Below are 27,300 nucleotides of genomic sequence, written 5' to 3' on the forward strand. Positions count from 1 at the left end.
GAGAGACATTCGGCAATCTTTTTATTCAATTCACCTTATTCTGGGGTCAATTATCAGGATTCCATTTGTAATACATATGGCTTAAAAAAAAATGTTAAAAAATATTCATTGTGAAAAACATAGCTATCGAAGACAGTATATACGACATAAAGCCCAGAGTGTATTCCGCATATCCCAACGTCACAAATTAAGAACACCTCCGGTCCCCCTTCCCCAGCTCTTTCAGACCAGAGGGCCAGAGCCACTCGGCAGTACGGCCCGGCAGCGCTTCCAGAAGACAGCCTCAGGCCGTGTATCTTCTCTCTCCTTCGTGTTTTGCCTTGTGATATTTCACATAATCATTGTGCAGCTCCTTAAAGATGTCTCTCACCCCCGGCTGCAGGGAGACCCGCAGGAACTGGACATCCGGCTCAATGCAGAGGTCCAGGATGAGGTAAATGCCCTCCTGCAGAAGGCCCTTCACCGCAGGATACAAGGTGACCTGTGAAAAGAGGACATGCTGTCTGTGAGAGCAAACACAGACCAGGCCCTCGGAAGACCTGACAAGGAGTCTGAAGTTCGCCCCTCAACTTGAGAAAAGACATCCCTTTTAAACTACCCCTTTGCACAGAAATAAATATTCCTATCTTCAAAATCTGTATTTTAGGGAAATAAAAGCCAACTTGAGTGACAAAACCCTGGAATGAAACCTCACAAAATCACAGGGGTAGCTTTGCTATTTGGTGAATGATGCCTACCTGGGACATTTAAAAACCGATCTTTAAACTTACAAATCGTATGAGAGCCACTTGCACATTGTGCCAAGTTCTTCAATATGACCAGTCGCCAGGGAAGTTGCACTAACATGGGACAATGGCAGCAATGTTCACTATGCGACTGACACCCCCCACCCCCCGGCAAGGCAGGTGGCCGGGCGGGCTCCAACACTCCGCAAACTGATCACTGACAGGCTGTATTAGTAATTAGGTCACATCATAGCCAAACAAATCATATGTGACTTATGAGGACACTTAATGCATCTTTTATTCCTATCAACAACAGCTCAACGGGACCTGAATTTCGAACTGCTCCCGAATGGCTGAACCACTTCTTGAGCCTTGAGATGCCTTTCTTCCCTGAACTTCTGGGTTAACGAAACTCTGGGGCACGGCAGGCGTGGGCAGTCTGGCTCCAACGTGGCTGCACCGGCTGCTGCGCCCACGCTTTCAGATCAGAGGTTCACACTGTCTAGACAAAAAGGCCGGCGGAGCAGACTCTACTCACATCCGCCACGACCACTGAGGCTGCAGCCGAACCTCACACTGAACCTCCGGACACTCCAGGAACTGAAACCAAAGAGCAACTGGACCGTCCGGACAGGCAGGCCTGGGATTTGGCAGATTCTTTATTAACATCTTAATGGCCTAAAAGCGTGAGAGCCCCTGCAAAAGCACACAGCTTCTGGGGAGGGTATGTGGTATTCCCTCGGAGAAGTCGGATTCACCAAAGCAACTGCTGGGAGGACAGTTTGTTTCCGTCGCTATGATGGTGTTTTTCAAAGTTGCCGTGATTTTCACATGACAGCTCAAAAAACTTCTGACAATCATCTTAAGTTTTACTGTTTATAGATGATAAGAACACCGTCTGTGATTTCAGTGGAAAGTATTAGAAGGAAGGAAAAACAAAAGAAGTCCTGAGTCTAGCAGCCGGGTGAGGACCCTGTAAGTGGGTCACCCATCTGTTCCTCTCATCAGCGCTCACTAAACAGGTAATTCCACCTCCAGAAGCAGAGGCGAACCAACTGTCCCAGCGGCAGAATGAGAGCTGAGCCCGTCCGTCGGAGGCCACGGCCCACGCGCTCCACCAGCACCCCTCACCCAGGGGCTCCTTAGCCAGAGGACAGTGCCGAGCACACAGCGCTGCTGGGTCACTGGAAGGCCAGCCACGTCTGGTCTACACAACCACTGCGCCTCTTTGTGTTTCAGCCCACTTCTTCACAAAACAAGTGGAAAGAACTCAGTTTCTAGGACATTAAGATCATTGACCCCTGAATGAAAATATCTCCAGGTGGCTAAAGGGACCTTACGCAGGATAGGCAGTACAAACATTTACTCCAGGCTGTCCACACAGACAGATGGAAGTCTGATCTACGGATAAAAGAGACCAGTGACCATCATTTCCCCTGGCACATCCCCACTATGACACATTACTGCACAGACGGTCCAAGGTCTCACCAGGTCACCGCCAGACCTTCACTGATACCCATTCCACAGGACTACCAGGGGAATGCAAAGGAGATTCATTGAGCTGTGCTCACTATCTAGCATTTAATTAAACTTATAAATGTCTTTCTGCTCTGGAAACATTCTCAGTAGAAGCCTCTAATACATATGGAATATTTTCTTCATTACTGAGTTAAAAAAACAAATGAAAGATAAAACACAGACTCTTGCCAACAAATTCTGGGATGCTACAGCCTTAGATAATTCCCAAGGCCTTTGGCTTTCAAGATTAAAAATTTTTAAAAAATAACTGAGAAGCATAAATTAGACATGAATAATGAAGCCAGGAAACCAGAAACTTTTCATGAAATAAATCTCTGAATAATAATTAGTGATTTAAGGGCTCAAATTATCCCCTCCCTTCTTGGCCCTTAGTTAAATGATATTACTATCTCTCATTTTATTTTTCACTGAAACACAAAATAATGCCAGCTTTTCTTTCAGCAAAGGCTTACATATCAATGACTTGAGTGCCCGTGAAATATCAAGATTCTATAAAAATGCTAAGAAATTCCAAGGAAACCAAACACAAAGCCCAACATTCATTCAAAGGCTGACTTGAAGAGAGGTCTCACATGTTGCCCCCACTCCTCCGCACACCGTGCCTGGTGAGGACCCCGTGCACACCCATGGAGTGGGCTGCGTCCTACAGTGCCCCTCCACCTCCCTACCCCAGCCCCATCTCAAACACAGCCAAGTGCCCACCCACATGACAGGCATCCCCACTGGCTGAGATGAGTGGGGCCAGCGTGTTCGAAAATTATTTAATAGTTATAGATTCATCCTGAAACAGGGTCAGAATGAAAACGGATGCAACACCAGATTTTCTGAGAAAGCTCATTCAGCCCAATCTCCCTTGAGAAATCTCTTAGTGTAACAAGTTTACCAAGGTTCTAACATTATTCTTACAAGATTTACAAAGGGAGGCTATTCTATGGAGAGCAATATAAACAAGGCAGATGTATATATCTACGCCTGCAAAAGTATATACACACAGAAACACACTGTACTTTAAGCCTCTGACATTCAATTTAAACCAAGGAAGATAGGAAGTCTTCACAGGTCACACAGGGTCTTGTGGAATTTTGGAAATAACATGCTAACATTCCAAAGTGAGCCCAGCTCTGATGAATTAACTATCCAGAATATTAAGTCAAAAAGTCAGATTAGGGGCACCTGGGTGGCTCAGTGGGTTAAGCTTCTGCCTTTGGCTCAGGTCATAATCTCAGGGTCCTAGGATCGAGGCCTACATCGGGCTCCCTGCTCAGCGGGGAGTCTGCTTCCCCCTCTCTCTGCCTGCCTCTCTGCCTACTTGTGATCTTTGTTAAATAAATAAATAAAATCTTTAAAACAAAAAAAAAAGTCAGATTAAATATGACAAAGGTTCTTTCGCTTAATGGAACTGAAGGAATCTGCCGGTATCTCTACCACGTCATCTCCTTTGAGTGTCTGAAGCAGCTGACTCACACACATGATGCACTGCGAGAGGATAAACCCAGGAACCCCTGCTGTTGGGGGTCCCAAGGCCCTTCTTCCTCATCACCATTAAGCCTGGCCCTAGCAGAACTCCTGTTCTTGAATGTGGGAAGCATTTCAGCTTGCTCATTACTCAAGAAACTGACCAAAACAGGCCCCGCTTGTGCTGCAGCAGGAATGGGGACAGCTAGCGGTCACAGAGCGCCTTCTAGGTACCAGGCACCACCAGCCCTTTGAATGTTGCCTCACTCAGTGGTTCCGGTAACCCTGCAGATGGGCAGGACAGTCTGCTACGATGCAGGCTTGGGACCATCAAGACCAAGACATCGCTTGTCACTATGGCTGAGAAGCCCCGCTACAAAGGACTACAAATGAAAGCACTTGGGGAAAGGGAGGGAGCTCCGTTTACCTTCTGCGCCTCTGTGACGTACTGGGCCACCATAAAGGGGGAAAACACCGTGAACTCTTCAGCCCGAGCAGCAATGTGGCTGTACATCCTTTCCACCAGGCGGGCACACTCGAGGACCACTGACAGATCATCTGTGCTTCCTAAAGGAGCAAAGGTTTGCCAAACTGATTAGTCCAAGACCCATCAGTTTAACCCTTCTAGCTTTATGCATTTACTATAGCTGAAAATTATTCAAGTCTTCCCTTTTTTCCAGGCTCCTTAATCGGCTTATTTCACAGACAGAATGAGGGAGAGATACTAGGTCCAAATATTTATCTGTATTACAAAAGAGAAAACGCTTAAAATACTCAAGTACATGTGTTTTTTTAGGAGTCTAGAAGAATCGAAAATTTTAAGATGAAATCTGATTGCTATTATATATTTTTTTTAAAGGTGGAGGTCTATAAGAAAGGTTTAAATTGGAAAACTATCTTTAAAAAACATGGTTTTTGGAGACGTATAACTTTAAAGATAAGAAGACCTAATTATGCCTTTCCCTCCTTATGTTTCAGAGATCATGTAGACAGAGAGATATAAGACTCAGCTACCAATACTAGATAATCTTCCTGTTTTCCCAGATTTACTTCCTATTTCCTAGTTCTGTCCACCTTAAAGTGCTCGGACCACTCAAGGCCTTCTTTAAAAACTCCTCTAAAGGATTCCAATGGCCTTGAATGGCCCTGAGGCCCTGGTCACACCCCCGTTCCCCTAGGCCGTCACAGCAGAGCCAGTGGGGAACCCCAGTACAGGCCAGAGCACCTTCCCCAGCTTTCATTCGGCATAGAAATACACCCATTTTTGTAAAATTCCAGAAACTGCAAACAAATCTACAGTGACAAAAAGCAGATCAGTGGTTGGCTGGGGCTGCGGCCAGAATGGGAAGAGGCTACAAGAGGACTCTTTTGGGGATGATGTGAATGTTCTGTTTTTTGATTGCCGAGATGGCTTCCTGCATGAATTTACCTATCAAAACTCATTCAAACTGTATTAACAGATGTGGTTTGTTACACATACTTTATGATTCAATAAGCTTCAGTTTTAAAATGCACAATGTCTTTTCTTAAAACCTTGAATGTACAAACATGTTACATATATGCATTTTTCCAGATACAATAAAGTTTTATGAAATGATGAAAATCTCGAACATTCATGGGGCATTTCAACAGCCAAGTACTTTAGCAAAGCACTGGAATATCTACCATGTTCCATTTCTTCCCTCTTGTCAGAGTGCTCAGCGCACACGTGCAGTTCAGGGACTGCCTGGCAGTTACGACAGTTCATGGGTGCTTATGAAGAGTGCACTGGATACCAACAAGAAAAGAGTAAATAGTTAAAACCCTGCTCAGTTAAGCCCTGAACACGTCAGAGAAACGAGTCTTGGCTGACCAGAGATAACTGAGCTGCACCAACATGGACACAGCAGAGTCACGCTCGTGAAACATGCCCCAACACTCCCTCAGAACACACGACAAAGGACACACTGTGTCACGGGACACACCTGTGTCATTGTGTGACAAGCGCTCTGCTCCCCTACTGCTCAGCAAGGGCTGGATCGGGGCCTTCCTTACCCTGCCACTTCCCATCTCCTGTCCAGGCAGACATCGCTAGTAAAACAGGGATTCTTCTTGCTGAGCTCAGACAGGGCGACGACCTTAGGGGCCTCAACACAACACTACAGCCAGCCACCACCAAATGACCAAGGCTAGCTTGGGAGATGGAACCTGTGGTCCTACCCTGCTCCTAAACATAGTCACAATTGTACACTGACACCAACATTCTATCACTCTGCAGCAGGCCTGGGAGAAAGCAAAAGACCTTAATGTGCCACTGACTGATCTCAAAACCAGGCACAATAATTTGGGAATTTCAGTCCAGTGTTAACTGTACCTTTTCTCTTTTCTCAATAGTTACTTGGTTTCAGTAGCATAAATCACAAGTCTGAACCCATCAAAGTGGTTCCCCTGGGGTAGGGGAGGGGGGACTGAGCACCACTCATATGTTTCTAGTTAGTCCAGAACTGCTGCCACACGGTCTTCCCAGACGCCCTCCAAGTTGAGTCGTAAAGTCCTCCTTGTTGGTCCCAGAGCATTCTGTCAGGTCCCACACCACGCAAATCTGAAGTAGCGCAATATAGACCACCTCAATCTATATTCAAATTTTTAAATAATGAGACTGTCCCCCAAATTAGAAATTCAGCAAGGATCAACAACCTTCAAGGCTGAAAACAAGCTGCACACATAATTTATGCTAGCACCACATGGCAGTTCATTTCATTGGTAAACAAACACAACCTTGCCAAGATAAGGCTGAAATGACGACTTGCCAGACATCACCCCTTTTATAAAATAAAATAGCTCTGTAACTGCCGGTTCTTATTTAACTTCCCCGTCAAACTAGGAACTCCTTTAGGGCAAGAACGGAATTGTAGTCACTTTCTGTCCCCTCTACGTGAGAATAAGCATTTCTTAAATGTAGGTACTTTTGTCCCCCCCAGGAAAAGAACTATTTCAATTAGGAGATCATAAGCACAGTCATTGTTTTGGGCATAGCAAAAAAAAAAAGGAAACACAGCTTGAAATTTTTAGAAAATTATTTTAGGTATTCATTTAATGATCTGAACATTTCTTACTTAGACTCAACTGGGTGGTTTTATTTTCTGTAACATATGAGGCTGGAGACATCACAAGACAAACACATTTGAAATCACGTATCTGATACTGTTACTTTGAATTACCTTTGTCTTTCTGCCTCCCTTCGTGCATGACCGAATACACCAATCTATTAAAGCAGTTCAAGAAAGAAGGAATGGCTTTCAGCATTACCTGTAATAATAATGGGCAAAAGAATATAAAGACATATTATTTATTTCAAGTTCTACTTTCTTAAACATTTTCTATTTAAACTTAATTAACACATAATGTATTATTTGTTTCAGAGGTAATGCCTGTGATTCATCAGTCATATAATACCCAGTGCTCATTACATCACATGCGCTCCTTAATGTCCATCCCCCAGTTATCCCACCCCTTTACCCTCCCTGCCCTCCAGCAACCCTCAGTTTGTTTCCCATGATCAAGAGTCTCTTACAGTTTGTCTCTACTTCAAAGGAGTGCATGTTTATTTCCTTCCTAACCTATCTAGCAGGATGTTCAAAACAGCGTGGCAACTTCTTTTTGTCTGAATTTTCTAGGGAAATAGCTCACTCATCTTACTGGACTCTTTAATATTTGTTTTAATGGTTTGGGAAAGAGCTTCTCACTTTAGGAATCTAATGGCGTGATCTCAGCTTAGAATTGCTTAATCTGTTACTCTAAATTGTTAGTGCATTCTAGAAATGGGTAGAAGTAAGTAACAGAAGCAACAGTAACAACATATTTAAGTGTAACGGGTATTAGAAAGAGGTTACATAAAACAAACCCATTTAAAAGAAGGACCCAAACTTCTCATTTTTTAGTGATGAAAAGTTCTGGCTAGAACTTTATTTTAAAGAATGACGTGAAAATTTTAAAATATGCTTCTTTTATATGCAACCACCTTTTAGATCGTGATCGAAACAACACACTACCCAATAAAGCAGCCATGAGCTACATGAGGCTACTTAAACTTAAATCAATTAACATTCAGTTCCTAGTCCTACAGCTCCTGGACCCCATTTCAAGACATGAGTGGCCTGTGATTACTGTGCGGACAACACAGACATAAAACATATCCAACAGTGCTTTAAACATCTACTGGCCAGTCCTGCTCTTTTCTCAGAATTCTTAGAATGAATAAAGACTAAATCAAGAGTTGAGATTTTTTCATTTGGTATAATTTATCCAACAGAATTCTTGATAGCATAACATCCTGTTCTTTACATCAAATTACCAACATCCACAGCATGCTCTGAAAAAACTCATTTTTACAAAAGTGTTCCAGAGTTTCATCAAATTTCCCAAGGACCCCTTGTAAGCCTCTGCTATCGTATTGATTAAAGGCACACAAATCCAGAGCCAGACTACTTGAGTTCACACCCTGGCTTAATATGGCACCAGCTGATCGTTCTGCTGGGTACGCTGGCTGAGCTGACCTCATGCTACCCCCTTTAGATTTACCTAAGCAGATTGTAGCCTGGTGCTTCTATCAACTCAACTATGCACAGGGCCAATAGTGTGATCATGCACTACATAGGGCCACCATCCCCCCTACTCTAACCCACAGGCAGTGAGAGTAGGTGGTTATCAGTCACATCATTCTCCATTGCAATACCATGTCATTATTCCTGTCGATTTTCTCCTTTCATCAAACGGTCTAATTCTGCTAAATGGTCATTTGTCAATGGTTCTGCAGGAAACTCCCACAGTTTTCTAACATTACTTTCATCAGCTGCATGGAATCCTGCATCTTTCTGCAAGATGGGCAATTTTGGCTTGTAATTGATATGTATTGCATTTATATGGTATGGCCACATAAAAATTTAACAATCAGCAGAGACTGAAAACAAAGATGCTCACAAGATTAGGCAGGGTCAAAGGCCCTGCAGTAAGGCCCAATGTCATGAGTGCTTAGTTTACCAGACAATAAAATTTTTTAAAAATGGCACTGCGGTCAGGTTACTAACCTGAGAACATTAAAACACTTAAAAATATATGAATGTGCCTGTGTATACATGTATATATCTTATTTATGACTTCCTTTGTGTCACATGCACAGCAGTGGTGCAATGGAAAGAACCCAGACCAAAGAATCAACAGCCCTGAAGCTAAGATTTAGACCCAGCTGGGTGACAATGGTGAAATCACACAACAGCTCTGAGCCGCAGGTTCTTTATTAATAAGATGGACGACCATCTACTCTACAGACTTACTGTAGGGGTAAAATAAGACACGTAGCAAACGTTCAACAGATGGTGGCTGAACTAGAATCTTTTCTGTAGGACAATTATTCCCACTCAGTTTAATTTCAAAGGCAGCATACTATAAAACTGGAACTCAGGAAGCCTCACTCCCTACACGCATCTGAGTTATAAACCCACGAAGACATCTAAGCAAGTCAGTGAGATTAGAATGTGTGGTCTGCAAAAACAGAACAATTTGCAATGAGCATCCTTAAATAGCTAGTATACAAACACCGTCTAAGTGTCAGACCCGACAAAGATGAAACTCACTCAAACACGCTGATGTAAGGATCAAACATTTTTGTGCTAGAGAAACCACTATGACCCTGGAAATTACTGGAACCAAAACGTTTGCTTGGCAAATCACTGTTTTTCTTATCCTCTAATAGTAAAGCTCTGCTGCCACTGTCCTGCAGGCCGAAACTACCCCGCTCCTCCTTCTCACCTTCGGATGACACTGAAGGATGGAGAAGAGCACGTTGTGCACCCGCAGGAAGATGCCCCCATACTCAGAGGGCTTCAGGTGGTCCAAAGGGACCGTCAGCAGGATGCTGAAGGCCAGGCTGACGTGGTGCGGGTTGCGGATGGTCTCCTCCCCCTGTCGCAGCAGTGCCGCCAGGACGTCCAAAATAAGCCCCACCACTGCCAGGGGCACAGGCTGCTCCTGACAAGCCTCTCGGTTTAGCAGCTACAGGAAAAGAAAGAATAAAGGAAAGAAAATGAAGGCGATTCTCTAAAGAAAGAATATAAAAACTGAAGTAGACAGAAGTAAGAACTGAAGTGACAGAGGTAAGAATGTCCAAAAGGTCTGGATGCGGTCAGAAGACACTTTGAAGAGACAAGGAGGCCAGCGTTCAATCTCTGAAGGCAACCTACTGTGGACTTGGCCATTCTGGTCCATGCTTTTTGTTGGACTCAACAATCGTGAAGAGAAGTAACTTCTTACAAGAGTTGACCCATCCAACTTCTCAGAACAGGAAAACTTCACCAGATATCAGACATACATAACAATATATTCCCCAAAATACCACTAGTTGTAAATATCTATCATTGAAGTTCATTTGTTACATTTCTTAAAAATCAGCTCTATAGGCGCCAGGGTGGCTCAGTCGTTAAGCTGTGCCTTCGGCTCAGGTCATGATCCCAGGATCCTGGGATCGAGCCCTGCACTAGGCTCCTTACTCAGCAGGGAGCCTGCTCCTCCCTCTGCCTGCTGCTCCCCCTACTTGTGCTCGCTATCTCTCTGTCAAATAAATAAACAAAACCTTAAAAAGACAATCAGCTCTAATTAAGATGTTCAATTATTATTCTAGAGAATGAAGAGAACAAGCTCAAAATGAGGGCTAGCTCAAAGTTCTACCCACCTAACCTGGGAGAGCTCACCTGTGACCTGCATCCTCAGGCTGCAGCTGTAAACAGCAGCTCTGGTGTGGCCTGCTGGGGCCTTCACACCACTCCCATGGTCTGGGGTCTCCAACTGTGCTGACTTCATGCTATTAGATCTACTTTTAGATTTAATCTGTGTGGTTTCTACCTAGTGTTTCTATTAACACAGCCCTACTGTGCATACCACCAACACTGATTGCGTGTCCCATGAGTCCCGCTCCCTCCCTCCCCCACTCCCTGCACTCTTCCTCCTGACACCTGCTACACACCAGGGAAGGATGAGATTCATCCACTGACGCATGATTCCCAGGAAAACAACAAAGCAACAGAACAGGAGGGAACATTATGTCTACTCTTCAGATCCTTCTGCCCTGGGAAGATGCTAATCCAGGGCAATTCCCTCAGGTAGCACAAGAGAATCACAGCTGATGATGATCGTAAAATAGATACTGATCTTTTGAACCCAAGTGCAAGAATACCGACTGGAGACTCTCCGGATGGCAGAAACACTTGAGACAGTCCCCATCAAAACGAAGTTTTTGTGTGAGTGAAACAAAGTCATGCGGCTGGCATGGATATCCACCAAGTGCCAAAACCTAACAACTGGGTGGGATTATAACAATAATCTACCTGTGACATTACTGTCTGCTCTATAAAGCCATTCCTTTCTCACTGTATCATAGATTTTGAATGTGCACAACCCCCCTGCAAATGAACAAATGCACTAAACTAACCACAGCATTTTGTGGGGACCAAAAAAAGCGCCAGAATTCCTTCTCATCTACTTTCAACAGGCTTCCAAGGGAGCCCATCTTATCACTGCACGCCTGTTATGGCCTGCTTAATGCTTCCCGGGCTTGACACTCCTTCACACCACCTCTCCGCCACATCTGGAGCCGACACCAGTGTCTGCAAACACAAAAGCACATACACGGTACACACACTGCCAGGATAGCATCTTGCCAGCCACCGTCTTCAGGCCGCAGTGCCCAGAAACCTACTCTGCATAAAACCAGAGATGGCAGAAGCCAAAATGCGGCCTTTTGTCTGTAGAGGGATGGGGTGATAAGATGAACTGAGATGCAGGGCACAGCCCAGGGGTACTCACAGTGAGAGCCGTGATTATCTGGGGGCACGCACACCAGAACAGACTCGCTTTCTCTCCACTGAGTGTGCATTTCAGAAGCAACTTGGTCAGTGTAACAGCTGACAGAATGGCCTAAGAGAAAAGGGACAAAAACTTAGCAGAAATAGCCAGCTCTCTCTTAAGAAGTCCATCTTGGGAAGAAACCCAGTCACTGGTGTTGAAAAGAGGAGCAGAACCCATTAGAACCGTGGTGTCAGGTCACAGACAAGCCCTGGTTTGGGCTCAAGACTGAGGGAGAGGTCCCTTCCATCACCAGGCAGCCAGGAAATAAATGCATAAGATGAGCAGAACCGTGGCCAAGGGGAGGTCTTTTCAGCAGCATCTCACTAAACCAAGCATGCAAATGTGCCAGGATAGTGGAAGAAAAGAAGGCCACAAACAGACACAGCAACCTAATTACAGAGATCCCATCTTGTCAAGGCAGTGTGGAAAGAGGCAGCAAGCTATAACTTACCTACGAAAGAAAACCATATGCTTGTGGGTAACAGGAGAAGCCAGGGGAAAACATGGACAAAGTAAAACAACTAGATGAGGTGCTATGATTGCAAGTGAGGGTTTTAAACCATGAGGAAGAAACTATGTGGGAAGGGAACTCACTTTGTTGAGTACCTGTGTCATTAAACATCTAACACTATGCTGGCACCTGACACCATCAATTTCAGCCCAATGCCAGCCCTTCCGCCCCTAACCCTGCAGCCCTACAACCCATGCAATTCTGGCCTCAGCCCTCTGCTCTCAGCTTCTTTCCCATCTCTCCCTCCCTGACTAGCAATTCCCCTACCTACACTCCCTCCCCCAACCCCAGGCAGCTCGGCCCTGTCTCCTGAGGTGGGGGCTCACTTTCCTGCCTACCTGTAGGACCTGTGTACCCACATAGGGCCTGCATATGATGCCTTCCTTGCTGTCTACCTCTCACACCCACACAACCTCTGCCCTGCTGTGCATAAACGCCCTCCTCATCTCCATAGCAACATCCCCCATCCAAATCCTCTCCAGCTCTGAATGCTCAGGATCCAGCCTCACCTCCTCCATACCTTCTGACTGACTGGTTTAAATAGAAATCCACAGTGAGGCCTTCTCAAAGCTGGGTCCCAACCATGCTGCAAATGCACACAATGAAAACTTCCAGAGAGAAGGGCAAGCACCGTGGGCAATGAGCAGAGGGCTGGTGCAGAGCAGTAGCTCTGATCCAGCTCGGGCTTCCTGCTCACATACAGGAGATGTGAGTTCTCCCTGCTGCCCCTCTGTGGCCTCAATTACCCTCTCTAGCTCTCCTCCCATCCAAATCAAAACGCAAGCTTGAACGCTGATTATACCCTCAAGAAGCCACTCATGGAGCAGAGAAAGCTCAGAACCAGAAGACGTGGCCTGCATTGCTGGCTCCAAGATACTTAGCTCTGTAACATTCTTCCTCCTGTGCAAGCAGGGACGTCTGACCAGTCCAGCACACAGGGCTGCTTAGCAGACCAAACTCCAGCATGTAAGCTCCATAGAGAGGCTCTCCAAAATATGCAATGCCAGATGCAAATACAGGGCTTTATTACCAACTACCAAACATACTAAGGTGCAAAGGACCGCAGGGCAGCTTGCTAATCGGACTGATTCTCAAACAGGATCAGGGTGATGTGACCAAGTCAAGTAAAATTTTTAAAGTATGATGAGAGATATCTTACACATAGGATAAACAGAGTCCATCTCTTTTTATATACCGATAATTATAAGTATGCAATACTTAGTACTTCATATAATAAACACTCATAGTTTAGATGTGAAAAAGTTCCTCTTTAAAGAATAAGGGCCCCTTACACTAAAGCCCCAGGCCTCTTCACATGCCAGGACTACGTTAATAAACCCCCCTTGGGGTTTGATCTTGTGTGTTTAAATTTAGGGGTGACATCACATCTCAAATAAGTTTTCCCATTTGAGCTATCATTTATGTGCCTGCCGTACCAGGGAAGAGTACACACCTGCAGATCGGCTTTCCACATGTTACTGATGTCCAATCCTTGGAGCATATACCGCATCATCATCCTAAAGTCCTCTGTGGTCCCAACTTCTAACATCTGGGTGAGTAAGGCTCCCAAATCAGGTTCGATATCCTGAATTACCTCACCCGGAACTGCAAGATCTGTGTGGAAAAGAAACCAAAATTGCTAAGATAAGATAAAAAGGGGGCAGGTCAAATATACTAGAATAACCACATGATAAATGGGGCCCCAGCCCTTGAAAGTCATGATCTGAGAGGCCTGGAGATACTCGTGGAGCAAGCAAAGAAGGCGGGGCCCGTGCCACAGAGCACACAGCTGACCTGTGCAGAGTGCACACACACAGCACAGGGAAGGGGCGAGCCTGAGAGGATGACGACAGTGGTCCGCAGTGTACAACGCTGGACTATGGGACACGGATGATTGCTACTTTCTCCTACTTTCCTTGTACAGATGTACCTTGCTGACAGGACAGGGTCAGTTCCAGACTACCACCATGACACAAATGTTGCAATAAGATGAATCAAATGAAGTTTTGGGTTATCCAGCGCAGATAAAAGCTTTATTTACACTATACTGTGGTCTATTGAGTGTATGACAGCATCACATCCAAAAAAACAATGCACGTACCTTAATTTAAAAATACTTTCTTGCTAAAAAATGCTAACCACCATCTAGCTGTGAGTCTTAATCACTGATCACAAATCGTCGTAACAAATGTAATAATGAAAAAGTTTGAGATACCGCAAGATTTACCAAAATGTTCCTGGAAAAATGGTGCAACAGACTTGCTTGAGCAAGTCTGCCCCAAGCCTTCAAACTAAAAAACAGAGTATCTGTGAAGCTCAATAAAGAAAAGCACAATAAAATGAGGTATGTCCATATTCTTTGGTAAAATCAGTAGGGACACAGGCGTGGCATGGTACGTTGAGAGAGACGGGAGCGCTGAAGACCTTAAAAGAGCTCCAAACTTCCAGGGCCTGTCTGCCGCAGGCATCCAGATGTTTCCCACTCGATGCGGGAAAGCCTGCTAATGGCTCCTCCTGGGCCATTCTACCATCTGCTACCAGCTTACCTTCCCAGCACATTTCAGCCCACAGATTGTTCCACATTGCCAGAATACCTCCCCATGTCCCAGTCTTTGCTCACTACGTCAGCACTGGGGGGTGGAAGGAACAACAGGATTTGAGAGAGAAAGACCTCAGCCCAGAAGTGTCCTGTAAGCTTTAAGATCCTGGACTCATGAGCTCTCATCAGTGAAATGGGCGTAACAGCACTAACTCCCATGGTTGGCAAATAAAGGAAGGAGCACCGCACTGTCCACCACTTGGAAGCTCAATATTAGCGCTGCCCACTGTCTCCCCCTATTCTGCCTATCCCTTGAAGGCCACCGCCAACTACTGCTTTGCCCACACAAACTCTCACCCCACAGTCCCCTACTTCTGGTGTACTCGACAGCATTTCACTGTTCTGCAATTTCTGATTTGTGTGAATATCTGTTTACTTGATTAGATAGATCAAAATCAACACCGCACTCAACTCCAGAGTAGAACGTGGTTCCACAAATATACGAAACATTTGTAAAAATAATCATTTTTAGTGATCGAATTGAAGTTGTCTATTCTATTCTACCATCAGAAAGCATTCCTTACAAATGCTTACTTTTATGCGCTGCAACCTACCTGAAACACCCCTGAGGACACCAGAGGGCCACACTCTGGTTATTCATAGCCACCATAACTCTCCCTCTCCCCACTCAAAGCTTTGGGCCCTCCCCAGTAGGCATTTCTTCCAGACCTCTCACTCTGGTCTTTTCTAAACAAAGTCCAGCAGCTCAAGGGCATGAGGCCTGGATCCAATAGCAACACCTGAGCCTGTGGTCTGAGGGGCAGCCAGGCAGCAACCCTTCACCGCCACAACTGAGGCCCTGGGGCCAGAGGCATCCGAAGTCCATGGACACAGAGTTAGGACCTAGAGGCCACCTCAAGTCACGAGGACTGGAGGGAAAAAGAAAGACACAGTATTCTAACAAAGGGGAAGAGAGAGCTTCAGACCATCAGCTGCCATTTCTTAGATCACTCATTTAGGACATCATGAAAGTGTTACTAAAAGACTAAATTCTAACCTCCACTAAGGTGAACACCATTCCCTAAAAGAGTGGCTAACAGAATAAGATAGAACATGTGACACCAAAGCCTTTTCAGTCAATCCACAATCAAGGCAGGGATAGAAAGGCTATTGAGAGGGAGACAACAGGAGTGTTATTCTGGCCTTAACACTCCAGCTCTGGCGCTGGCCCGGGCAGCCCAGGCAGCTTTGCTTTCTACAAGGCCCTATTTTCCACTCTTGTATCTGAGTACGCCTGCAGCCCCATCTGCGTCTCCCTCCCGCCTGTCATTCGTTCTGAGAACTAGGGACTCCCCAGCCTCACCTCTAAGGACTGTCCTAACTAAGCTCAACCCCTCAGGAACAACCAAAACAAAAAGAAAACAAACCTACACCAACCTGAAACAGTGCTATCTTGAAACAGAGACAAATCTGGCCCACTGGCTTTTGAGCTAAGGGACAGCAGATACTGAACGCTTCTGCACAAAGACGTGGGCTAGGTTTGCAGTCCTGATTGGCTGGCCCAGAAGGATGACATCAGACTAAAAGACCAAGATGACAGCTGAGTTTCTGCCCTATTAGCACCCATAGCCTGATGACGGCCAGGCACCACCCTAAGACCTAGGAGTGGGAGTCTCGCCTTCAAGGAATTTTAGGACATTCCCTATAAATAAAGTCAGCTGCATTTTTCAAGTTCGCCAATTTTAGGTCTTTAAGTCATTGAAGATGGCACTGAAGTCAAATACAAAAAACCCTACTAAGAAGGATGAAATCATACATGTTGACCATCCAGAGCCAAGACAGATAAAAGCTAAAAAAGATAATAGATTTCAAAACTATAACCTAGAACAATCTCCAAAATAAATGAAAAACCACAGTGACAAACAGTACACCTAGAAGGTTACTATCTGTGTACAAAGCAGGACTGTGAGGGTCACTGCTGATCCATGCAGAGAATGCAGATACTAGAAATGAGCTCCTCAGAGCAGACTGGGGGTTGGGGGGGTGGGGGTTTCTCCTGGCTCACCGGCCTGCACCTTCTAAAATGAACACCTGTTCCAAAAGGGTGAGGGATGGGGGGCACTCACCTTGCTGGTGGCTTACTAGCTTTTACCAAAAGCTCTACAGCACAGAATTAGCTCAAGAGAAAATACCTTACCTGTAAGAACTTTTCTCACAGAATGAAACATGGAGGTAAAAACAGAATCTTTCTTGGGATGTAGTTCTGGGGCCAAAAAGAACAGAGTTAAAAACCGCATGGCCGCCTGGAAACACTGTCTATCTCCTGCAAGAGCCGGCAACTCTGAGAGCAGCTGAGAGTAAACACTCTGGTAGAAGGCAGTAAGGGACAGCGGCACCTCGTCTGTCATTGTGGAAATCTCTTTCCTGTGCCTAGAGTGCTGGCCCACATCCGCCTCCAAGAGCGTGCTGACCGACGCGATGAAGACAGGGGGAAGGCGCTGGCCCCGGGCCCCCTGTGCCCAGCACTGCTGCAGCACGGCTCCCGTGTGGAGAATGGCCTTCTGCAGCAGCTCACACAGCGCTTCTGGGGCCTCACGCTGCTGCTTCCGCTCTCTGACAAAAGGCCCCAGGACTTGGCACAACTTGGTTAAAGACACCAGAAGGAGGTGCTGGCCCCAAGGATTCTGATTTTTCACCCGTTTGCCTGCAATTGCTTCAGTGCACAGTTCGCGGAGGAATCCAACGATTTTCCTGAAATTGAGCACCAAGCTGAGCTTCGTCTGGGTGAGCATCTGCATTAGCTGTTCTAAGAATGCCCCTACCACTTGGAGGAATTCCAACCAAGAGAGGTCATCCACGTTAACAAGAAATCTACCACTGGCTTTGAACAATGAGGTCAATGTGATCTCAAATATATCACTAACATACATAATCTTGAGCACTGAGCGAGCACTTTTCCCTCTCTGCAGATAACCGAGAAGCCGATAGCAAGTCGTCAAAAATTTGAGGGTCACTGAAGAGGAGCAAGAGCTCCCCAGCTTGGTGATGGCCAAGGACAGTAACAGAAGAAAATAATGCACGTGATAGGGAGTCAAGAGGCTATCCAGCTGCAGAGCAGAAATAACTTCCAAAAGTCCCAGGATGCTCTCTAATTGTTCTCCCTCCAGCTGAATGGGGAAGTCACTCTTTACCAAGGACAGTAAGTTTTGGGCAATTTCTCCTTTTGGTTCTACACCTTCAGGTCCAACTTTCGCAAATTTGTTTTCCCAAAGAGCCACCACCAGGTGGTCCTTTTCAAAAAGCCAGGGCAGCTGTTCACTGAGAAGACTTGGGTCACTCTGGGCACCAGAACACAAGACACTAGTACATCCTTCAGTTAGGCACATTAAGAAAGCAGAATGAACGGACTGCATTTCTGGAAAGAGAGGGCTATGGAGGACAGCGCTGGATATTTTTTCAAGCGTGAGGCTTGGCTCTTCCTCTGCTGAGCCTTCCTGGGCTTTGCTCACTGGTAAAGTTCTCAGCAGCACACTGGCCAGAGATCTCACATCATCTGGACTAAGATAGGATATCAAAATTGTGAGATTCGACACAACCAAGTGCCAGTGAGCTACAGGGTATGTGAGTACACTCACTGTCCCAACCTGGCCATCCCAGGAAGCTGTTGTCCCTCGATTCAAGCTTTCTCTGCCAGAACCAAGAATGTAGGCAGCATCACACTTCAAACTGCGGAGGGCTTCTTCAGACTGGAAACTGGTTTGCATTAAAGTCCTTTTCATTTTCTGCAGGTAGAGCTGTGCTAAGCAGTACCTGCCAAGAGAGTCAAACTGAGCTGTAAACTTTTCTATCTTCTTCCAATGGCACGTTTCAACACCAGGGAGCAACAAGGGCAGGTGTGAGATCTCTACAGCAACATCTGTAAGAGCCCCAGACACAGAGTGATACTGGCTACAGTTTATACTGAGCATGGCATCAACCTGGGCCCAAGTGTAAGAGAGCAGGAGTGCAGAGTCACTGACCTTCTGTAGCCAGAGCTCAAGCTCTGGGCCTTGGGGATCCAGAAGAAGGTCCAACAGGGGCCTCACAAGCTCTCGGAGCATCCTCTCCATTGTGCACTGCATCCGTCTGATGACAGGCAAAGGGGTGCTGCTGTCCAGACTCCGCATGTTGAACATGACGCAGTGCAGCAGAGAGCTCAGGGACAGCGACTTCAAGGCCATGTCGGCATCACCCCGCAAATAAGGTAAGACCGAAGACTGGAACTTCTCCAACATGAGGGACCAAGTGTCCAAGATCTGACTTGGAGGCAAGTCCAGGAGGCACTCGCAGAGCACCCTGGAGGGGCCTGAGGTCAGCACAGGCTGCCTCAGTGCCTCAGCAGCTGGACGACAGATCACTCCCAAAATCTCTTCAAACAACCGCGGCACTTGTCGGAGTTTGACATACGTCTGGAAGACAGTGTGAAGAAGTGCCTCCTGTGCTTTTTTGGTTCGAAAGTCTGTCACTTCTGCATCGATCCAAGCTGAAGCCAACAGGTCATCCAGGTCTGGCTCCAAAATCAAATGATTCAGAGACATCAAAGCCTTGAGGCAGCGGAACCAGGCCGGCACAGATGCTTGGGAGTGGTTTATCAGCAGCTCAGCCACACGGCGGTAGAAGTGGAACTGAGCCTCTCCATGCCGGATCCTATCAGCAGCAATGTTGTAGATATTGTTGTTGGCCACTGAGCTGAGCAGCTGTTCTAGAACCAGGAGTTCTGTGGTCCAATCTGACGCAGCCAGGCCTTTTAGCTGCTCCTCCTGCAGGCGTGAAATCCTCAAGCAGCCAAATAGCCTGGGGAGTACCTGGAAGCAGAGAAGCTGGTTCCCCTCCTTGAAGTAAGAATCGAAAAAGAGCTTATACAGCAAGGCCACTGAGTTGGCTATAACAGCAGCATGAAGGGACGGTTCACAGTAGCCAGCATCTACCAGCCTGGCGATCACAGTGTCCAGAGGAGCTAGAAGATTCTTCATGGTGCCTATCTTCGTGTCACCTTGCTGCTGGTCTAAGAGCTCCTCTTTGTAGGACGAGAGCAACTCAGGCTGAAAAGCTCCACCTCGAAGCATGGCCTCAATCTGACTCCTTACATCCCGGCTCAGCGCCTGCCGCAGCTGGCCCTGACCAGTCTGTGTCCACGTGCCCCCCGAGAGTAAGTGCCTCAGGACCAGGCAGGGCTGGAGCAAGTGCCCAGTCACCTCCCCAAAGGCACGTCTTGGGTTGACTTGCTGTTGCTGGATCAAGAGGTAGTGGCCAAGGGCCAGGTGAATGACCTCGAATAACTGGGCCACCACGGCTCCTTCTGGCTGCCTACAGGCCAGCCAGCACAGCTGGCTCAGCAACGCCACTATCAGCTCCTGTCTAGCCGTGTAGATGACAGCAAGGGCGGGCGTCGAGAGGATGCCCTGGCAGCAGCTCAGCACGGCACACATACTTCTTCGGGATTCCGAAAGAGAGAATTCAGTTATTCTCTCATTTATGATCTGAGCGTTAAGAAAAAAAAACTCATTACTGACTCCACACATATACAAGAAAAATACAAGAGAATCAATGAACTCACTCTTTGCACTTATCTTGATGAGAAAGAAATCCCCAGGTTATCACCTCTAAATGAACTTGACATTTGCTTAATGCACCGAGCCAAAGCAGAGTACCTGTTTTAAGTCCTTCCAACATCCATCTCCTACCAACATGAATTCTGAAAAGGGATTAGTGCCTTTGTAATTCTGCTGTCCCTATTTAAAGAACTCCTGGTTTTTATAAGACTTAAACTCCAAAGATTACTTTTGCTTAGATCCTAAACCTGCAATTCAGCTTAGATGCTACAGATGGATGGACAGTAGGCCTGGGCTATGACCCTGTGGCCCAAAATACATTTTTATAGTCGATTACACTGTTTTTCTATTTTAAAAAACCAAAGCAAAAGGTACTCTTAACAGAGGAAAGCCAATGTTGGCAGTCACTACATACTATACAGCAAACCTAGTCTTCTGTTTCTAAAATTCTGAAATTCAAAAGCACAGAAATTATGAGGCCTAGGCAGATTCCAAAATTCACTCATAGGCTAAGCGGCTTGCTCCCCGCCTTACAGTATCCGAGAACCAAATGTATCCTGAGGGCTAAATTATCAGTAGCCCAAAGACACAGGTGCACTTATCTCCATTCAAGTAACTGCTGGCTCTGGAAAAACTGAAATGAAAATGCCAAATACTTAAATGCCAACGTACTACTACAGTGACCATCAATATTTCTTATTATACAAACTCATCTGCCAAATTTTTTCATGTTTGTACCCAATAAGAATAATTTATTCATAAATCACATGCATACACTACAGTACAAATATCTCATGGAAGTATAAAATGTATCTAAATTAAAATATGACATTTAGAAACGTAAGATTTTCTTTCCATACTCCCAAAGGATAAATCAGAATAACCCACTTTGGTGGCCAGTCTATTATTTTAAAAAGTAACATACAATTTAGAATACGATTTTAAAAATCACTAATATCTGTGAACCATCAGGCAGCTCAACTATTTAATTTTCTTATTATCAACCTTTAATAATTTTTTCTTTCGGCCTACACACTCCTGTGAGCAAGGCAGAATGAGGGTTAAGAGGACAGGCTTTACAATCATGCAGATCTATGTTCATATGCCGGCTCTGCCACTTACTAGTTGTGTGACTTTACACAAGTTACTGAACCCCTTTGTGCCTGGCACACACTAAGCACTCATTATCAGTACTTTCTACTGTCACCAACTACTCTCACAGTATTCCAAAACACTCAGTTTTGACAATGAAGTTCATAATTCTAATCTGAGACTTCAAAATTGCTTTGACTCAAAAAACGTTGAGGAAATTCCTACTCAGATTTTGGCCTTTGATCTTCCTTCAGGCCAATGACAAAGTGGGGCAGGGAGAGGTAGGAAACACAAAGTAGTAGTATTTGCTGGCAACATTTTCCAATTAAAAGGTAATCGACAACCACTCTATGAAATAGTTCTAGGCTTTCCTTGAACATTAAACAATAGAAAATGCTTCACACAGCATAAAGCATACCATATGTTTTCAATAAATGTCAGTTATCATTATAATTGCAATATTCTTTCTTTCTCTTCTTCTACCTTGATACTTCTTGCATCTTCAATAAATAACAGAAAATCAACAGGGATGCACATCACACATACAGGACAACAGGGGAAACAGATAATTACCTTGACCAGGGAAATCTGAAGGTTAATTGTCTTCCCATTCTTGAGGAGATCCTGCAGTTTTTTGCTGTGTAGAATGTTATCTATATAGATCCAAAGTCTTTCAACAATGTCTTCCTTCAGTTCAAGTTTTTTCTTATAAAATGCAATCAATGACTGTCTTGCCCAATCAAGTAGTACCTGAATTTGGAAGAAATAATACTCTAAAAATAAATGAATTTCTTTGCCAAGAACGATGCTGGACATCTAAAAGGACATTCCATGCATGGCCATATCTAATTGCCAGGGAAAAGCTGTCCTTTAAAACTTACCTTTGGTAACATTATATAAACATCTCAGTATCTTAAAATGTTTATTATTATAGAATCAATACAAATAAAGAAAAAGTAATTTTGTCTTCATGTAGGACCATTTAAATGTTTTAAATGAAACTCTTGTTTCTTCTAACTTTTCTGAAGTTATACTCATTTTCAAAAGTTAGAAGTACAACAATTGCTCAGAATGGCCACAAAACGAATAACGCACAAAAGCAAAAACGCAGAGCCAAAAGACAGAGCTTGTGTCCTGGTTTCCCATGTTACATGTACCTTCTAGGTACATTTACTTCCTCAGAAGACAGAGACAGTCTTCTGCGAAATAATGCACTAGTGCTTTAGGAAAAGGAGGGTCGGTTATACATAGTTTCTATTACTGTGATACATTCCCTTATTCATAAACACAAGAAAAGGCAGTGAGGCCTCAGCTCAAGCCGCCAGCACTGTCAATAACAGTATCAAAGTGTCAGGTGCTAAAAGGGGAAAAAAGTTCTGAGCATGAGACTGGGTGAGACCTTAATCAAACTGCCACCACCACTTCCCCTTCCATCTCACCCTGGTTAGCCGTTGCCTAGTGACTGCCAAGACGATTCTCAGGTGCAGCAGGTTTGGAGACCACTGGACCTAAGAGTGCTCTGCTCTACATACTGCGCCTCATCATCATCTTAAAAGATGTCATCCACCTGGGACACACTTTGCGCGGTCTTCTTGAATACCAGCATATGGGTGTGTGTTAATAGAATATCATAAGCTCAACACCCTGGGGTTTCTAGTGTTCTACAGTTAAGTTTTTTAGGGTTTTTGTTTTTTTGCCAAATAAGCTTGAAAAATGTTAACAAAGAGAAAAGCCTTTCTTGGCTCCTAATCTATTTCTAGAATGGCTTACTACAAATACCGAAGTTTCTCTACTTCCCCTCCTGTCAATTTACCAAATTCAAAGACATTTAACAAAGCACCAACAAGCACTTGCTTATGGAGCAGCAGCCTGGATTTGTCAACAAAATGGAGCTACCCAGACTCAGATTCTCATTTCTGTAACTCGATTCCCAACTTGTTCACTGATGCATACACTTGACTCAAAATATAAGAAATTTTTCCAAATATAAAAGAAATGCTGAGACTTTGTAATAGAAAACTCCGTCAATGAAATACTTAACTCATGCATTTTTTTCACTGACGTTACTTTTAACCTGCAACCATGTTTCCTTCCCCAACCTTTTCTTGAATCTTTTTAAACTTTAACTAAATGTCGATATACAATTCGTATAAGTGATCATTCTTTTCAGTTGTAAAAATGTAAGTTTCGCGATACACTTACTTGCTCTTTATTTGGGAGAACGCACTGGTGGGAAATCCAAGCAAAGTGAGCTAGTTTTAGTTTATTTTCCCAAGAAGTTGTCCTGCTTTTGAGCTTAAAGGAAATGCCAGAGTAAACAGCAGCCATTGCTACACTATATCTACAATTTAAAGTGGAAAAAATATATTAAGGTCAAACTCAATAGGCACCAAAAATGAACATCACGTACACTATTACGCACATAACGTATATTCCTTTAAAAAAAAAAAATAGTGGGGGCACCTGGGTGGCTCAATAGGTTAAAGCCTCTGCCTTTGGCTCAGGTCATGATCTCAGGGTCCTGGGATTGAGCCCCACATCGGGCTCTCTGCTCAGCAAGAAGCCTGCTTCCCCCCTCTCTCTGCCTGCCTCTCTGCCTACTTGTGATCTCTGTCTGTCAAATAAATAAATAAAATTTAAAAAAAATAGTGAATTAAAATACCTCAACACAACGGTTGGGTATAAATCTATATATAAGATGCCATAGCCGTGCTCGCTTCGGCAGCACATATACTAAAATGCTGTAGCCCAGGATCACAGAAATACAAATCAAAACCACAATGAGAACACTTTGCACTGGTCAGAATGGCTAAAATTAACACCTCAGGAAACAACAGATGTTGGCAAGGATGCACAGGAAGGATGCATAGGAAGGAACCCGTTTACACTATTGGTGGGAATGCAAACTTCTAGAGGAGAGTATGGACGTTCCTCAAAAAGTTAAAAATAGAGCTACCCAGCAATTGTACTACCAGGTATTTATCCAAAGGATACAAACATAGTAATTCAAAGGGGCACTTGCCCCCCAATTTTTATAGCAGCAAAGTCCACAATAGCCAAACTATGGAAAGAGCCCAGATATCCATAGACAGATGAATGGATAAAGAAGATGTGGTATATAAGTAAAAATGGAATATTACTCAGCCATCAAAAAGAACGAGAGCGTGCCATCTGCAAAGACGTGGATGGAAATAGCGGATATTATGCTAAGTGAAAGAAGACAGAGAAAGATAAATACCATATGATTTCACTCACATATGGAATTTAAGAAAGAAAACAGATGAACACAAGGGAAAGGAAGGAAAAATAAAGACAAAAACAGAGAGGGAAGCAAACCATAAAAGACTCTTAACTATAGGAAACAAGCAGAGTTGCTGAAGGGGAGGAGGATGGGAGTGAGTGATGGGTGTTAAAGAGGGCACTTGAAATAATGAGCACTGAGTGTTGAATCAAACTGATGAATCACTAAATTCTACCTCTGAAACAAATAATACAATATATGTTGATTAAATGGAATTTAAATCAAAAAAATCTTAAATGCTTTAGCCCATGAATTTTTCTGGGGGAAATTCAGACAAAAGTGGGCAGAAGTATTATATAGACATATGTAGGAGTATTCCTGCTATGAGGTGACTGTGCAGGAATACAACTGGGCAAAAATCCTCAAGAGGTGACTGTGAAGAAATACAACTGGGCAAAACCCAAAGCGTTCAAATTATTTGTGAAAGGAGAGTCACACGTGGTTTTAGACTGAAAGTTTCTGCACAAATCATCTGAAATATACTATGCATTAAGAAGAGACCCATTAAATAGTTGAAAGAGAGGGACACCTGGGTGGCTCAGTCGGTTAAGCAGCTGCCCTGAGCTTAAGTCATGATCTGAGAGTCCTGGGATGGAGCCTGGCTGGCATCTAGCTCCCCGTTCTGCGGGGAGCCTGCTTTTCCGTCTCCATCCCCACCCTGCTGCTCCTGCTCTCTCTCTCTTTTGCACGTGCTCTCTCTCAAATAAATAACCAGTGTTATAAAAAATTAGTTGAGAGAGAAAAATAAGCAGTATTTGGAAACAGTAATATTTCACCAAGTAAAAAGGAAATAAAGTATAAAACCAGTCCCAAAAGAAATAGTTTCAGCTGCAACAGTAACTTCCCACTACATTATTCATTTACATATGAGCTTAAGGACATGCACTGTTTCCAAAAAGACTCTACAAAATACAGTTACATAATTGAAATTGTAAAAATAGAGCACAATAACATCGTGAGCAAAGAAAAGCAAGCATACCAACCAGCTGTAATTCTACAAACCTGAAGTAAACATAGCTTTGAGTTTCCTAAGTCATAATAAAAAGGGGAAATGTATCACATTAAGTCATTTTCGTTATATAAAAGAAGTTCCTCAAAAGTGAAAATTTTTCAAAATACTGAAATAAAAATATTATATATAAAAACAAAATAGGACAACAAACAAAAAAAAAAAAATCGGAGTCCCATGATTCTAACATACTATGAAACCAAAAGAATCTGCCAAGGGCTGGATCCCTTTCATTTCTTCAATCTATGGGGCCTGAAATCCTACAGACCGACCTTCGGAACTTACTTACCCTCAATAGCTAATCCTGTAGGGAAGGAGCAAGCAGCGCATGCAGGGCGCTAACATTCAGTAGGGCATCCTTCACTCTACTACAGAGAAGAGGAACACTCGAGTGCTGTCAGTTTTCCCATTTTGTCAAAACGTCCAAGACGAGCGCGTTCAACAACTTACTTCTCGATCAGTGTGTCAGGAAACCACAGTTGCGTCTACAAAGTACTTAAAAAGTGTTCGCAGAATTGGTTACAAAGACGCCCCAGACAAGCTCACGTTCTGCGCTCGGGGCCCTGCAGAGGTCTCTGTGCCCGGACGTAGTAAGCCCAGCGCCTAACGCAAAACCCCGCTAGTACTCACGCAAAGGGCGCTTACGCGCGGCCACACGGGGCATCCCGCGCAGCAGAAGGAAACCAGGTAACAAGAACCGGCGGAGAGGAGCGACGGGAGAGGCCGGACCAGCGGCGAGCCCAGGAGGCTCGCCCCAGCGCCTGCTGTCCGCTCGAGGGCCCGCGGCCGGACCGGGGCGGAGGGTCCTCCTCGGTGAAGGGGCTCCCTCCCAGACCGACCCCGGATGGGGACCGCGGGCGGGGACGCAGCGCCGGCCCCGGGCAGCGGGGCGCTGGGGGTGTGCTCACCTCAGGGCCGGCCCCGGGAAGGGGCTCACCTGGACGCCGTCCTCAGGTAAGGAGCTCCCCTCGGACCCGCCCCGGACAGGGCCGGCGGGCGCGGCGGAAGGTGGTGTCCGGGTGAAGGAGCTCAGCTGGCGGCCACCCCGCTCGGGGACCGCTGGCGGAGCCGGAGGACGGCGGCGGCGGCGGCGGCGGCGGCGGCGGCTGCGGGGCGGCGGCGGCGGGGCGGGCTCCCGGGGGCCCCAGCACGTGGGCGCGGCCCCCGCACTCCTTCCGCCCGACGCCGGCGGCGCGGCGGGGCGGGGCGGCGCGCACGCCAGGCATCGCCAGCAGAGCGCCGAGGCGCCTCGCCCATTGGTGGAGACGGTTGCGCGTTGGAGGCCCGAGCGGCCCACCCCGCGGCCCGCTCCGTGTCAGTCAGTCATGGAGCGGCCGCCCAGAGCCGCCGCCGCGGGGGCGGCAGGGCGCGGGGCGCGGGGGCCCGGCTGAGCCGGCCGTCGGAGCGAGACCCTGCGGCAGAGACGACGGAGGCGGAAGCGACACGATCGCGGAGGCGGCGGCGGCGGGAGGAGCCGGAGCCGCCTGGGATGTTCAGTGAGTGCGGGACGCGCGGGCGGGGAGGGCCGGGGGAGGGGGTCGCGAGCCGGGAGCGCGCGGGCGGGCGGGGGCCGGGAGGGAGGGAGCGCGGGCGGCGGCGCGGCGGCGCGCGGCCAGGCCTAGGCGGGGCGCGCGCCCGCAGCTCCCGCCGGCGGGGCGGT

The 27,300-nt window shown here is 45.8% G+C and overlaps 2 protein-coding genes across 2 annotated transcripts in view; one reads left to right on the top strand and one right to left on the bottom strand.

Moving 5' to 3' along the window:
- Nucleotides 1-26,618, bottom strand: URB2 (URB2 ribosome biogenesis homolog). Its single transcript, XM_032841162.1, has 11 exons — nt 26,578-26,618; nt 25,930-26,125; nt 23,533-23,671; nt 21,904-22,080; nt 16,845-20,166; nt 13,562-13,722; nt 11,556-11,666; nt 9,507-9,749; nt 6,920-7,007; nt 4,147-4,286; nt 1-481 (listed from the first exon to the last, which is right to left on the bottom strand). The coding sequence occupies exons 3-11, from the start codon at nt 23,656-23,658 to the stop codon at nt 284-286; spliced, it is 4,566 nt and encodes a 1,521-aa protein (XP_032697053.1). The 5' UTR covers nt 23,659-23,671; nt 25,930-26,125; nt 26,578-26,618; the 3' UTR covers nt 1-283.
- Nucleotides 26,619-27,016: 398 nt separating this feature from the next.
- The window catches only part of TAF5L (TATA-box binding protein associated factor 5 like), a 30,034-nt gene continuing 29,750 nt past the window's right edge, over nt 27,017-27,300 (top strand). The window contains exon 1 of the mRNA XM_032841157.1: nt 27,017-27,136. The gene's annotated coding sequence lies outside the window, so the exon portion shown is untranslated. The remainder of the gene's footprint in view (nt 27,137-27,300) is intronic.

Source organism: Lontra canadensis, unplaced genomic scaffold (genome assembly GCF_010015895.1).
Source record: "Lontra canadensis isolate GAN:19392208 unplaced genomic scaffold, GSC_riverotter_1.0 scaffold120, whole genome shotgun sequence".
Lineage (NCBI taxonomy): Eukaryota > Metazoa > Chordata > Mammalia > Carnivora > Mustelidae > Lontra > Lontra canadensis.

What these genes read in the sequence shown, in the direction of transcription:
- URB2 (XM_032841162.1), bottom strand. Translation starts at nt 23,658, where the DNA reads ATGGCTGCTGTTTACTCTGGCATTTCCTTTAAGCTCAAAAGCAGGACA. An exon ending in TTCTCCCAAATAAAGAGCAA is followed by an intron (nt 22,081 to 23,532) that starts GTAAGTGTATCG and finishes TTCCAAATTCAG; the next exon opens with GTACTACTTGATTGGGCAAG. An exon ending in AGGGAGGCAGAAAGACAAAG is followed by an intron (nt 4,287 to 6,919) that starts GTAATTCAAAGT and finishes TTGCTCCTTTAG; the next exon opens with GAAGCACAGATGATCTGTCA.